Below are 12,705 nucleotides of genomic sequence, written 5' to 3'. Positions count from 1 at the left end.
TCACACACAGTGCCAGCGGCCACTGGGAACAGACAGGAGAGTCCGCGGGCCTTACTTCTTAATCACAAAGCGGATTCGCTCCTTTGCAAGTAAGATCCTCTCAAGGCGGGGGATCCCGTACGTCGACGGCCGCCGGAAAGGGATCCCCTCCGGAAGTCCCTCCACATACAGATCCTCGACGTGCGACTGGAAAAGAGGGTACGGGATCGTCACGGGGCCTTTGGCTTTTATGGCTTGAGCTTGGAGATAAAAAGAGAAAGGGGAAACCATTTAATGACCAGGTATGAAGCAGGGACGCAGGAAAACAAAGCAAAACCTGAAATTGTGCATTTCTATGGACTTGAACAAAACACCACGATCTTTACTTCAGGAAATCAGATAAAAAGGGATACCAAAATGAAAACTCCAGAAGATTGTCAGAACTTGGTTTAACCAGATGTGTGATGAAATACTGGCAACACTCTGCTTGGAATAAGGGAGCCAGACTCTCCATTCTAAAATGAACCACTAGGGGCTGGAGCGACAGCAAAGCAGGTAGGGTGAATGCCTTGTAAGCAGCTGACCTGGGTTCGATTCCCAGCATCCCATATAGTGCCCCGAGCACCACCAGGAGTAACCCCTGAGCATTGCCGGGTGTGACGCAAAATTAAAATAAAATAAAATAAAATAAAATGAACCACTAAATGCCAGCACGTAGACCCGACAGTCCCCCAGCTAAAGAGCCATTAAAGCGAAAGCTGGAAGGGCTTTGTGACGAGCTACTTGATGCACAGCATCAGGCCAGAGGGCCTGCTCGCTTCTCTGATCCCTGAGTAAAGACCGGAGAATAGACTAGAAAAACAATGAGATGTAACAGCAACAAAACCAGCAGGAGTAGAATAAAATCGACCCACAAGAATTTAGATGAATACTCAGTCAAGCATAGCAGATCAAAGCGTTTTGCCCTACCAGGCAATGCTTAGAGGTTACTCCTGACTCTGTGCTCAGGAATCACTCCTGCTAGTGCTAGGGGACCCCATGGGGTGCCATGGATTAAGCCCAGGATGGCCCCAGGCAAGGCAAACGCCCTACCAGCTGTGCTATCGTTCTGGCCCAAGCCACTTATGAAGTGAATCTTGACTGATCTGGGGGGCCGGGGAACACCGGCTCTGCACTCAGGAATCACTCCCGGTGGTGCTCAGGGGACCACACGGGATGCCGAGGATCAGACCTACAGGGCAGCACTGGCAGAAGGAGCAAGGCAAGCGTCTCCTGGCGGGACTCTCTGGCCCCTTAATAGAATTTCCAAACCTTCAAAATCCACAACATTCTAACACCAAGATCCCAAACACGAGTGGTGATGGCCTTTGGGGGGGGGGTGGAAGTCGGTAGTTCAAATAACAAAGAGGGAGAATGTGCTTGCTACGGACCTTCCCAGGGCACCAGGAACCGCCCTGGGAGAACTGGACAAGCTCCCGTGGGCAGGGCAGGGCCCGGGGCCAGGCGCGCTTTCCGTCCACACATACCGTATTTCCTTTCAAACAGCTCTTCCACTTGCTTGCGTAGATCAGTGATCCGAGCATTCCACTTCTCTGCAAACAGCAAGTGAAACAGACCCCCGTGAAGACACGCCTGTAACGCGACCCCGTACCCGGAGAAGAATCTTCCACATGGCACATCAGAATCTTTCCCTCTGGCCTTTGTCCAGGCCCCGGAGGACTCGTCAGGGTCTCAGGCAGGAGAGACCCTCGCCCCCTGCCCCACACCACCGTCAACATCCTAACTGCTACTTCCCAGGACCACGGTGTTCAGTGAGAAACGTTCCAAAGATGTAGGAAATATCCTATCTACCCAAAACATAAGCCACAAAGCCATCTGACCACTAGTGTTCCGTTCGGCCCAAAGCTCAGGCTGGCCCTGGGGGCGGGGGCGGTCACAGAGCGGTGGAACTCAGGATAATCATCCCCACGGTTTCAAAATGAAGCAAGCTACATCAACCCCGACTTAAAAATGGCTCACTGAAAACTAAACATGCCATGCAGGGGCTGGAGCACCTGCCTGGCCACCAGACGGCCCGAGTGGCCAGGGTCAGTCCCGGGGGCCCGGCTCCTGGATCCCCCAAGGTCCCCAAGGAGACCAGCCAGCCTCGAAGTCGCCCATGTGGCCGGGGCGGGGCTGGCCAGGCCAGGGCGGACGCACTCACCGAAGTTGAACTCGCGTACTTTCCGCTTTCCGGCGTTGGCGGGCTCGGGCACCGGCGGGGGTGGTGGCTCGCTGCTCTTTGGTCTCTTGGTAGGTGGAGAATAATCATCGTCTTGAAAGAGAAAAGGGTCATCACTAAAATGACAGGCCGCCCACGGGGCACGCACTGGCTGCAAACCCTCAACATCCCGAAGACAAACGGGTCTGCAAGCACCAGGAGAGGAAGGGCTGTTCCTGGTCCCCCTGCGGGCGGGAGGGGCCTCATCCACCCCGTGGGGTCCCCGAGCCCCACCCCCAGCCCCACTTGTAGTCCTACTGCTTCCGGATGTACCCTCGGTTTCCTCTGTCCTGTTTAACCTCTCTCTTCTCTTCTGTTTGGGGGCCACGCCCAGGCATGCTCTGAGCTAACTCCTGGCTCTGCACTCAGGAATTACTCCTGGCAGGCCGTCGGGGACCAGACGGGGTGCCGGGGATGAAACTCGGGCTGGTCGAGTGCAAGGCAAATGCCCTCCCTGCTACCATGGCCTCTAGCCCATTTAGTCTTTTTTACAAACTTTTTTTTTTTTACTGTGACATCATTATAAAGGTCTCCTCTCACCACTCATCTAGCTGGCTTAGAATTATATTTTGTATATTTCAAGTAAAAGAACTGCAAGGCCACTTCAAAGTATACAAATAAGAGAAAATAAACTCTTGAATGGAAACCTGCTTCTGTGTACGAAGAAATCTGTGCATGCACAAGGGTATCTGAGTAACTCTGAGCTCAGCACCCTTCACAAACACAGAACTTAAGGTCATTAAAGAAAAGCAGGTCAGACATTATCGGTGAAACAAATGCTATTTCAGCCTGTGTAAATTCCACAGGACGTTTATGCATGAATCAGACTACGGGGGACACAGCATTGGTGCTCCCTGGCTAAGGGTACCTGTGCCAGAGCAACAGGACAGAGTGAAGGGCGCCTGCCTGGCACACAGCTGACCCGGGTTCGATCCCTGACATCCCATACAGTCCCCTGAGCCCTGCCAGGCTGATCCCTCAGCACCAAGTCAGAAGCCCAGAGCACCGGCAAATGTGGCCCCCAGAATAAAACCAAGTAAAAAGAGAACCCTGGCTCTGCTCATGGAATGCCCGGCCCCCTTCTGAGGACAGCCCCCGATCCTGTCACTGGTCCTATCAAGAAGTCATGACTGAGACCAGCGCAACACAACGGTAGGGAGGGCATCTGCCTTGTTTGTGGCCGACCCGGGTTGATCCAGGGCATCACGTCTGGCTCCCTGAGCACCACCAGCAGTAAATGCCTAAGCGCAGCGCCAGGAGTCAGCCCTGAGCACTGCGGACGTGGTCCCCAGACCAGAAAGCAGCCTGCACGTACAGATCATCCGTGGAGTCAGAAATCTCACAGTACGTGGCTAATACAGGGACACAAACGACAAGACACACAGTGACCAGGAGAGGAGTCACAATGGAGCCAGAGAGCCTCATCTAGGCGAAGCCTCCGAATGGGAGCAAGGGAGGGCAGGGCCTCTAGCAGCCCAGCTCACCGCACAAAGGGCCAACTGGCACGAAGACAATTTACCAAAGCAGCAGCAGTGGTCACAGAGAAGAAAGGAAATCTGGGACAGTCCATTTCCTCACAAGACAACAAAGTGAACAGAGATGACACAGCATTAGAAAGTGTTACCACACTTCCCCAGAGGGGCCAGAGCTGGCTCAAAGGGCCGTGTGCATGTGAGTGTGTGTGTATGTGTGTGTGTGTGTGTGCGCGCGCGCGTGTGCATGTGTGTGCGCCCCCAGCAGAAATGTCCACACTAACCCAAAGGCCCGTGTAGATTCTATGAACTCCCTTCACACTGACAAGGTTGGTGCCAGAACTAAGTTATGGACCAGCAAAGCCCAGAATCCAACCTCTCTGCCCGCCCCCTGCCCACTCCCCAGGAAACCGTCCGCCTTCTTCTAAGGGGGCTGGGGGGCTCCCCGGGGTTCTTGAGGACGGAGCGGTCACGCCCTATAACGGTCAGCCTAGAGGTGAGAGCAACCAGTGCTACACAGGTGTGTACATGCGTGTGCGCATCTGGTCTCTGGCTCTGTTTAGGGTGGGGGCGCAGAAGCCCCCCCCCAGGAGACACCAGCTTGGGCCCCGGGACTGGGTGGCCTGTGGCTCCTGCTGAAGCCCCCTGGGAGCTTGTCCCTCTGGGCTAGTCCTGCACCCGCCGGGGCCCCGGCACAGGTCAGGAGTTGGCCACGCCCACCAATGAAAGTCCAAAGCGTTAAATCCGCCCCCACCTGCCACCCCCCTAAGGCCTGGAGCCGCATCACCCATGCTGCAGTCCAGGGCAGGCGTCCAGGCCCCCCAGGGACCAGCACAGATGCTCCGCACGCCGGACACCCAGGGAAGATGCCGCTGAGGCGCCATCCTTGAGCCGTGCAGGGTGTGGTACCCACAGGAAACCACTGACTCTACCGCCCAACTGCCATGTGTGGGACGTGAGACGACCAGGGGCTACTGGCTGCGCGTGGGACGGTCTGAGCAGAAAAGCTCTCAGAGTCTTACTCAGGAAGATGAACTGATTTTTAAACGAATCCACTTTCCACCAATTTTTGAACAACCTGACCTGGAGAGATAGCACTGTGGGTAGGGCACTTGCCATGCAAGCCGTCCACCAGTTCATCCCCTGGCACCCCTGAACACAGTCCCTGAGCCCTGCCAGGAGTGACCCCTGAGTGCAGAGCCAGGAAGAAGCCCCGAGCACTGCCAAGAGTGGCCCAAACAAAACAAAACAAAAACTATTTTTTGGAAACGTAAGTCATGACAGAATGAGGCACGGGGGTGGCTGAGACCCCAGCTAGCATGTCCCTAGAAGGGAGAACCGAACAGCGGGCAAAGGGCCTCTAAAAGGACAGCAGGGCAGGAGAAAGCCCAGAACTGCAGCGGAGATGCTGGTGGGACAAAGGCAGGCACTGCCCCAAGGAGCCCCCAGCTCCGGTGGAGAGGGGCATCTCCTAGCAAAGTGCCAAGGCCCGCAGAAGGCAGCGCCCAGAGGCAGGGCAGCGGGCGGGATGCAGGGGGCGGCTCGCAGCTGATTTGGTTCGATCCCTGGCATTCCAGGTGGTCCCCCAGGAGAACCGCCAGGTGTGGCCCCCAAACAAAACAAAGCAAAAAAGCAGCTGGGAAGGCCAGGAGGCCGTCGAGACTGGCGCTGGCTCTTCCAGACACCGCAGGGGCAGAGGCCTGGCAGAGAGTGCCGGCAGGGGACAGAGACTTGGCCACACCACTCTGACCCACGGGGCGGAGAGCTAACACAGAGGAAGGGGCCTGCTTTGCTGCCAAAGCCCTCCCCAGTCTGATCTGCCAGCAGGGGTGGGGGGGCCTTCTGCCCACAGAGCTGGGAGGAGTCCCGAGTACCACCAGGTATGGCCCAACACCCCAAACTAAGTTGATTTTTTTTGATCCGCTTGCACAGAGAATAAGAAAAAGTTTTAACGTCCATTGATTCCTCCTATTATGAAACGAGTGCCAAGACTTCATTTTTAACTAGCTTCTACTGTCCAGGGTTCACGCCCCCACACGATGGCATAGGTATGATATATAATATATCATGGTGCAAACACAGGAGTGATCAGACAAGATGTGCAAGTTCTTATGTGACTAACCTTGTTAGTACCAAACTTAGATCTTCACTCTGTCGCTGTATGGACAGAAAGTAAGTGGCAGGGTTGGAGAGAGGGTCCGATGGACCGAGTGTGTGCTGTGCTTGCTGGAGCCCAGCGTCCACTCCCAGCATGGACAGTCACCCAAGCACCACTGGGGCTGACCCCCAGCAAGCGCCAGGGCACCACGGGGTATAGCCCCAAACAAATTAGAGAGAGAGAGAGAGAGAGAGAGAGAGAGACAGAGACAGAGACAGAGACAGAGACAGAGAAGAAAATACTTAGCAGCTTGCACTGTATCATCTGTGAACACACACGGTGGGAAATGCCGCGCCTGTAATTCCTCTTACAGAGACCTGCACTTTCAGGAGAAGCAGCAAAATCCCGCTGTCTGTGACCTGCTAGCCACGCCCCAGCAAGTGCTGGGGGCTGGGTCTTGGTGTAAAAGCAGCCGCACGTGGGGCCAAGGCAACAGGACAACGGGGAGGGCAGGCCGCTTGCCTCGCACACAGCCGACCCAGGTTTGAAACCCCCACTACGACCCATATGGTCCCTGGGCCTGCCAGGAGGGAGCCCTGAGCACTGCTGAGGGGGAACCCAAAACCAAAGCCAAAAATAAGAAAAGGCAACAGAATGTGGCAGTTCTTCCCCCACACGGGGCTGGGGACCAAACCCGGGTCGGCAGAGTGCAAGGGCGGAACCCTGCCCATTTAAGACAGCACCAGCCCGGGCACTGATCTCCTGATCAGGTGCGTCTCCAAGGCTTCGGCTACTGGCAAGCACTTACTCTCGAGGCCACGCCAGCAGCAAGAGCACGTGCCAGGATTAACCCCTGACCACCGTCAGGTGTGGCGCGCGCGCGCACACACACACACACACACACACACACACACACACACACACACACACACACACACACACACACCACCCCCCCTACACCTCTCTCTCATAACTTTCACCTGCCTTAAGACCTCCATATCATATATGCACATGTCTGTCAACTTGATTATTCGTGATACTTAAAAGTTTTATACTGGGGCTGGAGATAGACCCCAAGTTCCAGAATGTGACGTGCTGGGTTGGTTGGGGGCTCTGGTATGACACAGTCCCAAAAGACTCCCGCCTACCACCCCCTTCCCCGGCCCCTCTCCCACCAAATTCTTTATTTCTAGGAATTTTAATGGTCGCCAGGGCTGGAGCAACAACCCAGTGAGCGGGTAGGACTACCCAATACGCGGCTGACCTAGGTTCAACCCCCCTGCCCCAGGCGGCCCCCGCAGCCCCGAGTGCAGAGCCAGAAGAAAGCCCTGGGCCAGCCAGGTGTGACCCCAAAACAAACCCCCACAAACAGCCACACAAAGAACTTCTGCCAGTCACCCAGCCCCCTCACTGCCGAGCGCTCTGTGGGGTGGGGCGCTAGACCACGGGGCCCGGGCCCCAGGGCTCCGTCCCGGCCAGCCCGTGCTCCCAACCACTGAGCCGTGCCCTCCTAGCTCCGAGGGTGAGGAAGCGGAGACTTCAGGGCCCGGCTATCCCGGCCCGCCCTGGCCCCGGCAGGCGTGAGCCCGGAGTCCTGAGCAAGGCCGACTCCCGCCAGTACCATCACTGAAGGGCTGGTTCTGTTGGGCAGAGCCAAGCCTGGAGCCCCCCCGCGAGCCCCCCCAACACCTGGCCACCGGCAGCTAACGGGGCTCCTCACGCCATTTCAAAGTTTGTTTATGGGCCATACCTGGCGGTACTCAGGGGCTACAGCAGGGCTGAGGACGGAGCCAGCCCCCCAAGCCTGAGGAGTGTGGGGCCTCCCCCCAGCCCGGGCACCTGGCTATTTCATGGCACTATACAAGCAACCCCAGCACGGCTTCCAAGGTTAGTAAAGTCATGATGGAAAGTCGATCAGACATGGATGTTAACACAGAACACAAGATCATATTAGGCGGAAGCTACCAGTCAACATATATTAGAAGCAAAGGAAAGACACACGACGAGTTCCTAGGGAGAAACCAGGGCACCAGCAGGAGACTGGGGGGCGGGGAGGGCGGGAGAGGGGGGAAGGCTGAAGGAGGAGAGAGGCATTACCCAAGACTTGCTTCTGGGGAAAAGAACACACGAGCAGTGTGGTATGTGTCTATTTTAAATACTCACTCTCGTGTTCAATGGTGAAAACGCCTAACGCTTATTGGGAAAAATTAATCACCCTTCAAGGGTTTATTTAGGAGCTGACAAAATAAACTTAGATCTACTGATCGTAGACCCTTGGGTGGGGCAGGGATAAGGGAAACTTCACACAGTGCTGTTTAGAGCATGGCTGAGGCACTTTGCCCTGGGGAAAAAGAGGGGACAGAACTTGGAAGAAACTGGGAACAATCTACTTTGCAGAAAAAAACCAATTTAGCAACTCTTAGCCGTGAACACTGCGGATCACATGAGCCGCGTGTTTAACTCGGCTGCATTCCTGCAAGGAGAAACTAGGTCTGACCCCACCTGAGCCACACAGACCGAGCGTGTTCCATGAGCACGGAGAGGCCGGTGTGGACACGGCCACCACCGCAGGCTGAGCCCTGCCGGACAGTCGCTCAGCGCAGGAGCCAGGACCTGACTGTGGGGTCCAGCTCAATGCACTACATGATGCTGGGGGGAGGGGGGGTTTGGTGACACACACACGGATGCTTCCCAGGCTCCATGAGGAATGAATGGGACGCAGACTGGGCGGCGGGAATGTGACGGCTGCGTTCGTGACCCGAAGAACAAGGCTCTCAGGACTGACCTTCAATAGTCACCTCAACTTCGGGATCCTCACTTGTTTCTGAAGGGACATGTTGAGTAGAATCTTGAAGAAAATAAAATTCTAAAATGACATTCATTATAAAGCACTTTCTGTAACGTTCCAACATTTTATCGACTCGATACTCCGAAAAGCAGCCTGCTACCGAGTTTTCCTGGCACTCTGACTCGTCTCATGTTTATTAAAACAGCTGCCCCGACTCACATAGGCATTAAAAAAAAAAAAAAAAAGTATAAAACCCCAGGAAATCAATAAAACCAAGGTACCAGCACGTGGACTTTAAAAGTCAAGTTTAAAGGACTAAGGTGATAACCGAGTCTCAATTACCTTCGGGCTCTGACTGGAAGTGCCAGGACTGCGGTTTCTCCAGGAGTCTCGGGGCAGTTACTATACGAGGCTCTGACCTCTACACCCCACAGACCCTAGACTCTGTACTGTTCAATACAATCAAAACTTTCTTTCTTTTAAGTGAGGCGGTCTTACTATCCAGGTAACAGCTATGGGAAGTGTGGGCAAGCCTGCAAGCCCTAACTTTCCCATGACCCCTCTCTGAGAACACTTGTGTTACTGCACAGAACCACGTGCACCCCGAAGCCAGAGCTTGAGAAGCGGCCGGAGGACGCGGTCAGCAGCTTCTGCAGAGGCCGAGAGATTAATTGATTTGCCGAAGATTGTTTACTTGTTAGTAAAGGAATAAAGACCAGAACCCCAAGTTCAACTACTTGTTAACACTGTACCTGGGATCATTAATATTTATTCAAAATTCAAGGGTTTGGGGCCTGAGGTCTGACTACAGAATTGAAAAGGGGAGGAAAGCGACAGTGTCTCATGAGTTCCTGGACACACGTGTCTGGTATGTAGAGTTTCTTCTGTGTGAAACACCACAGGCGCAGAGCAAGGTTCCGGTGAGAGGAACTGTCTGGTTACCCCTTGCACTAAAGCAGTAAGAGGCCATCCACACAACCTCCTCTAGCGAGTTCAAAAAGAGCCTGAGTGTTATTGCGAGTGAACATTTAATATGTTTGCAAGGAATGTATTCCAGTTACAAACCCTAATTATAAAACTGAATGTGGAAAGATGAGCTAATATTCCACGGCCCCTGGGAATCTCCTTCCACTTAAAGAGGTTTTAAAATACGGTTTTCAAAATCACACCAGGAAGGGTGCTGAAGTGATACAGCACAGAGGGCCAGGCGCTCGCCGTGCATGCCCTGGTGATCCCTGCACACCAGCAGGGGTGACCCCTGAGCACAGCCAGGTGTGGCCCAAAAACCAAATCAAAACAAGAGTCTGAAAAATAAAAATAAGGGACTAGAGGGGCTGGAGTGATTCCTGAGTGTAGAGCCAGGAGTCAGCCCTGAGCATCGTCAGGTGTGACCCAAAAAGCAAATAAATAAAATAAACAAATAAAATATAAAAGCAATTCTAGGCACACCACGCTCTGAAGCCCTGCAGCTGCCCCGGGAGGGGGCCCGGGTGATGGCGGGAGCTGTGGGCAGGCAGGACCCAGAGGCCTGACCCAAGCTTTCCTGCTACCAGCTCAAGTGTCCAGGACCATCAAAGGGGCGTTACACATCAGGGTTTGGGGGTTTTGTTTTTTAAAAAAAGAAAACACACCTACTGGCTTCAAAGAGCTGTCAAACAATCACCTTATTTCCAAATAAGGTGCTCTAAGGCCAATACTGACAACCATAATCAAAAGCCATGCCCTGTATTTCTAACCTTCGGCTGGTACTTCCATTTCTGTTCCTTCATTGCCTTCTGAAGTATGATGGCTTCCTAAAAAGAAAATAAACCACATATAATAAGCCAGTAAAGAAAAGTTGTAAAGAAATGAAACTAATAATGCAAACAATTGAAGATTTACATGACATATACAAACTGATTCTTCAACCCCCTATTTAACTCAATAGAATCTAATTAAAAAAAAAAAAAAAGAAAGAAAGAAGAAACAAAACCCAACACATATCACTTGTATTTGAAAGCTCAGAAATGTATTTAAAAATATAGACAGTCGGGGCCGGAGCGATAGCACAGCGGGTAGGGCGTTTGCCTTGCACGCGGCCGACCCGGGTTCGATCCCCGGCATCCCATATGGTCCCCCAAGCACCGCCAGGAGTAATTCCTGAGTGCAAAGCCAGGAATAACCCCTGAGCATCGCTGGGTGTGACCCAAAAAGCAAAAAAAAAAAAAAAAAAAAAAAAAAAAAAAAAATATAGACAGCGACTACCCCTCAGCAGGTGTGGGGTTTACTTCAGTGACCTCCCCTACGCGACAATCACTGATGCTAACAGGACCACTGCTTCCAATCGCCACGGCCACCTGCCAGGGACGTCACACACACACCACAAAGGTCAAAGCGGACTCCTCTGCTCACACTCGACTCCATAAACAAGTTCAAGCTCTGCTGAGAAACGCTTCCTGCTTCTGTTTTCACTACGGTGAGAGGGATGGAAACACCATCCCCACGGCACAGCCAAACTAGAGGAAACTCCCAACTTAACCCTGCAGATGCTATCTTTTGTCTCAGAGGCTAAATTTTAATCCAGGTAATGTTATCTGACTGCGTCTGAAAACTGGGGCAGAAAGTAATGAATCAGGTAACAAGTCAAACGCCTCGTCCTACTTTTCCTTTAAAGGGTGCTTTAAAAAGCCCTTTGAAGTGTGATCTTTAACGGTGATTCTAGTTCCAGAAACTACCATTAAGTCCTGTGCGGAGCTGAAGCCGCCAAACTCAGGTCAAATATATTTGGTTTTCAATGTCCAACATCATGGTGCCATTAGTTTTATTGGGGGGAGGGGCTGTTTCTGGTTTTTTGTTTTGGGGACGTCACCCAGCTGTGCTCACCCCTGACCTGGGCTCATCAGGGGCCCAGGACATAAGTGGCTCACCTGGCCAGCTGCCAGGCAAGTGCCCTCCCCGCCCCGTGTTGGCTCTCCAGCCCGCCCTGGGGCTCTTTCCTAATCACCCCAGGCTACAAAAACTCACCTGAGCTCAAAATGTCAAGTGGATCTAGAACCCTACAGAGCCATGAGTGACGCAATTAACTTTTCCTCAGCCCAGCGCTCCCCACTCTCCTGGCTTTCACTCCTAGCTTTATCGGAGTGAGGCCCTTGGACACCAACGACGTAAGGTCAAAGGAGTGAGAGACAACAGGGAAGAGACCAGGACCCCCAAACAGAGGCAAGTAAGGACTGGAAACACCTCAGAGGCACCCCAAGAGGGGCACAGCACCGCTGCGCCTGCGTGTCTGTCTCTGCTCCTCTAAATTCTGAAAGAAGCGACTGCCTGGATACTTAGAGCTAAAGAAAACGTATCTTGTGCATCCAATACAGAAACAGAAGCATCCATCAAAGGGTCTATGGTCACCGAGTTAGGGGACGCTATATTAAACACTCCTCCCACCCTCCCACGCCCCCCCACCCCACGGGAAGCCGATCAATAAGCAGGGGAGCTGCAAGCCAACTCCCTCATTCTCCCTGAAAGCTAAGTCTCGGCGTGCCCGCCTCACGAGGGACACTCCTGGCCAGACAACAACTGCCTCACTTCTGACTGTTCTCATATAAGGTATAAACGCATTACTTTACCTGCAAGGGGAAAGTGTGTCATGTACCCATTTCGAGATTCATTACTAGATTCACAAAAGGGAAAATCGGTTTTGAAAAAAATTGTTGCTGGTGAAGTTCATGCTTTTTTTTTTTTTTTAAATAAAAGGCCAAATACATTTTTTCCTTTTCCATTCAGAAAAGCAATTTAACAGATATAATAAATATTAAAACACAGTCTGTCCCGTCTAAGGAACATTAAATAAGAACAGCAGGTCGGAAATGGAAGTGAAAAGGTTATACCTTGCAAAGACTTCGAAAGGGGGAGTTTGTCATCAACATCATCAGATTCAGAAGGGCCTGCTTTGGAATACAAAAATAACACTTCAAAAGTCATCCCCAAAATGTATTTATGGATTTTGGGTCACTTTAGTAAACAAACTTGGGTGAGTGATAAGAATACATCTTTAACCAAAAAGACCAAAAAAACAAACAAAAAAGCAAAACTCAAAAAAAAAAAAAAGCACCAACAAAACAACAAAATGGGA

At 52.6% G+C, this 12,705-nt stretch overlaps 1 protein-coding gene across 9 annotated transcripts in view; it reads right to left on the bottom strand.

Moving 5' to 3' along the window:
• The window catches only part of GTF2I (general transcription factor IIi), a 71,315-nt gene that overhangs the window by 19,259 nt on the left and 39,351 nt on the right, over window positions 1-12,705 (bottom strand). For 2 of the 9 annotated variants that reach the window (XM_055134382.1, XM_055134384.1), the window contains exons 10-15: window positions 12,461-12,520; window positions 10,334-10,390; window positions 8,595-8,657; window positions 2,183-2,293; window positions 1,506-1,571; window positions 56-239 (exon numbers count right to left, since the gene is read on the bottom strand). In XM_055134382.1, the coding sequence (XP_054990357.1) occupies window positions 56-239; window positions 1,506-1,571; window positions 2,183-2,293; window positions 8,595-8,657; window positions 10,334-10,390; window positions 12,461-12,520 (541 nt within the window). Of the gene's footprint in view, window positions 1-55; window positions 240-1,505; window positions 1,572-2,182; window positions 2,294-8,594; window positions 8,658-10,328; window positions 10,391-12,460; window positions 12,521-12,705 lie in introns of those variants that run through there. The other 7 variants (XM_055134383.1, XM_055134386.1, XM_055134387.1 and 4 more) reach the window with 7 other exon arrangements.

Source organism: Sorex araneus, chromosome 4 (assembly GCF_027595985.1).
Source record: "Sorex araneus isolate mSorAra2 chromosome 4, mSorAra2.pri, whole genome shotgun sequence".
Lineage (NCBI taxonomy): Eukaryota > Metazoa > Chordata > Mammalia > Eulipotyphla > Soricidae > Sorex > Sorex araneus.
This window is presented reverse-complemented; position numbering and strand designations above follow the sequence as displayed.